Raw genomic sequence first — 2,605 nt, forward strand, 5'->3', positions numbered from 1 at the left:
AGGACATCTTTGTCATTTTCAGTTTTTAAACAAATAAAGTCATTTTGATTTCCAATAAACTAGTCGGTACTCACTTCCTTCCCATTTACATGTTTAACACAAACCCTAGTTAACACATAATTAACCATGGTTAAGTTAACCCCTTATTAAACTCTCAACAGTTCTGAAACCTCTGGTACAAAGTAACACCCCCCACACTCACTCCAAGCACTTTAGCACCAGTTACACAGTCCTGCTAACCTGCGCCACCATGAGCGCATTACGCCTCTTCTTCCTCATCACAACCGTCATCACCACCGTCGTCTCCGGTCACAATATCACCGCGATATTATCTGACTTCCCAGAATACAGCGAGTTCAACAACTACCTCTCGCAAACAAAACTCGCCGACGAGATCAACAGCCGTACAACCGTCACTGTTCTCGTTCTCAACAACGGCGTCGTTTCGTCACTCGCCGCTAAACACCCGCTGGCCGTCATGAAAGGTGTTCTAAGCCTACATGTTTTATTAGACTACTACGACAACAAGAAGCTGCACGCGATCTCAGATGGTACGACTTTGTCAACGACCTTGTACCAAACGACAGGCACCGCGCCAGGAAATGTAGGCTTTGTTAACATTACCGATTTGAAGGGCGGTAAAGTCGGCTTCGGCTCGGCTGTTCCCGGCTCGAAGCTCGACTCGTCGTATACGAAATCCGTTAAGCAAATACCGTACAACATTTCGGTTTTGGAGATTAACCAGCCGATTATCGCGCCGGGGATTTTAGCCGCGCCGGCTCCATCAGCTGATGTGAATATTACAGGTAATTCTTTGGCTTCGAAGATCAAAAACTTTGTTTTTAGTAGGATTAGGATTTGGTTTGCTACTCAAAATGAAAATGTGTTGAAGCTAGAGATGCACAAACCGGTTTACAACTCAAAACTGATTTGGGTTGAAACGGGTTCGGTTTGGTTAAGAAAAGTCAAAACTGTTTTATGCACCTTTATGTTTAAGGTTAAAGCCGGTTTCTTGACCAGCTTACCACTTGTTTTGCCCGGTTTTGGCCACTGGTTTCGGTTAGGTTAACCGGTTTTGGTAGAGAAAATTACAGATAGGTTTAGAACCTACAGTTTCAATCGGTTCCAAACCTGTTTCTACATAATCGGTTTGAAACTGGTTCGGTGTTGGTTCGATTTTCAGGTCGGTTCGGTTAATCTGTTTATCAGTCCACCTTTAGTTGCGACCTATAGTTTCAAATCTGTTTCTACATGGTTTCAGTTCGATTTTCAGGTTGGTTCGGGTTAATCTGTTTTTCTGTCCACCTCTGATTGTGACGCAGCTTTTTGCTTGTTCACCTATATTTCGCTGTAATCGTTTGGTTGCTTTTTTATTAATTAAATTACATGCTACATTATTGTTACAGGTTTGTTGGAGAAAGCAGGGTGTAAGACGTTTGTTAAGCTGATAACTGACACAGGCGTGCTGAAGATGTATCAGCTTGCAGCAGCTAAAGGTTTAACGGTGTTTGCACCGAACGATGAAGCTTTTAAGGCTAAAGGTGTACCGGATCTGAGTAAATTAACAAATGCTGAGCTTGTAGCTTTGTTGCAGTATCATGCACTTGCAAGTTACACTCCCAAAGGTTCGTTAAAAACGACCACGGATCCATTGAGTACAATCGCAACCAACGGTGCTGGCAAGTACGATCTGACGGTAGAAACCGCCGGCGACGACGTCAGACTGGACTCCGGCGTGGGAACCTCACGTCTCGCTAGCACGGTGCTTGATTCTACGCCGGTTTGTCTTTTCACTGTGGACAGTGTGCTTCTTCCGGTTGAATTGTTTGGAACAGCTCCGGCTCCGGCGCCGGTGTTGTCGCCTGACGCTTCACCGGCGTCGGGGCCGGCTGGTTCGTCGCCGGAGCCTGCGGTGGCGCCGTCGCCGTTCCTTTCGCCGCCGGCGCCTCCGACTGAGGCTCCGGTTGCCGTTCCTGCTACCGCTCCTGCTCCCTCAGATGGACCGGCCGCTGATTCTGAGAATAGTAGTGCCGGTAATGGAGTTGACGGCGTTAAAGCTCCGTCGCGGGTGATTGTCTTGGGTGCCACGTTCATGTCGGTTATGATGGTTTACGTTTTGTGTTAAGTTTGTTTTATGTCTAGATCTATTAATGTTTAGGGTTTGTTAATGTTAAGTTATGGACATGGTAGATGGGCATGTGACTTTGAGTGATTTGAGAGCAACACGTATTACCGAGAAAAGCTCTGTTTCTTCTTTATTTTATTTGTTTTTAATCGTTATTATATTTGGAAACTTTGCTGAGCATTATTTTTACGTTTGCAGTTTTACCATATACCAATTAATTTACTTTATTTTGTTTGTAGTTTTACTTTAGAATAAACAAATAAACACAAGTGAAGTAAAGCTTTTAATAGCTAAAGTAGGTAGAAACTTTATAAGGTTTAGAGATTGTGATGACTTTTAGTTGTTCGTATACTTGAGTTAGCCTTGGAGGCTGTAGGGGCCCGTTTATCCTTAACTTTCATGGTTGAGGTGTCCGGGCCCGGGTTACCCTTAACGTTCACGGTGAAGGGTCATATTTTTGCTTTTTTGTTTTATACATTT

General features: G+C 44.3%; 1 protein-coding gene across 1 annotated transcript; it reads left to right on the plus strand.

The window, feature by feature from the left end:
* Positions 1-231: 231 nt before the first annotated feature.
* LOC143532215 (fasciclin-like arabinogalactan protein 10) lies at positions 232-2,238 on the plus strand. Its single transcript, XM_077027331.1, has 2 exons — positions 232-806; positions 1,407-2,238. Exons 1-2 carry the CDS (start codon positions 251-253, stop codon positions 2,123-2,125), a joined length of 1,275 nt encoding a protein of 424 aa, XP_076883446.1. The 5' UTR covers positions 232-250; the 3' UTR covers positions 2,126-2,238.
* The last annotated feature ends 367 nt before the right edge of the window (positions 2,239-2,605 follow it).

Source organism: Bidens hawaiensis, unplaced genomic scaffold (genome assembly GCF_021521415.1).
Source record: "Bidens hawaiensis isolate Kalapana, Puna unplaced genomic scaffold, B.hawaiensis_p1.1 tig00009411_1, whole genome shotgun sequence".
NCBI lineage: Eukaryota > Viridiplantae > Streptophyta > Magnoliopsida > Asterales > Asteraceae > Bidens > Bidens hawaiensis.

Coding starts and splice junctions, on each gene's coding strand:
- LOC143532215 (XM_077027331.1), top strand. CDS start 251: ATGAGCGCATTACGCCTCTTCTTCCTCATCACAACCGTCATCACCACC. Junction 807..1,406: donor AGCTGATGTGAATATTACAG/GTAATTCTTTGG, acceptor TTATTGTTACAG/GTTTGTTGGAGAAAGCAGGG.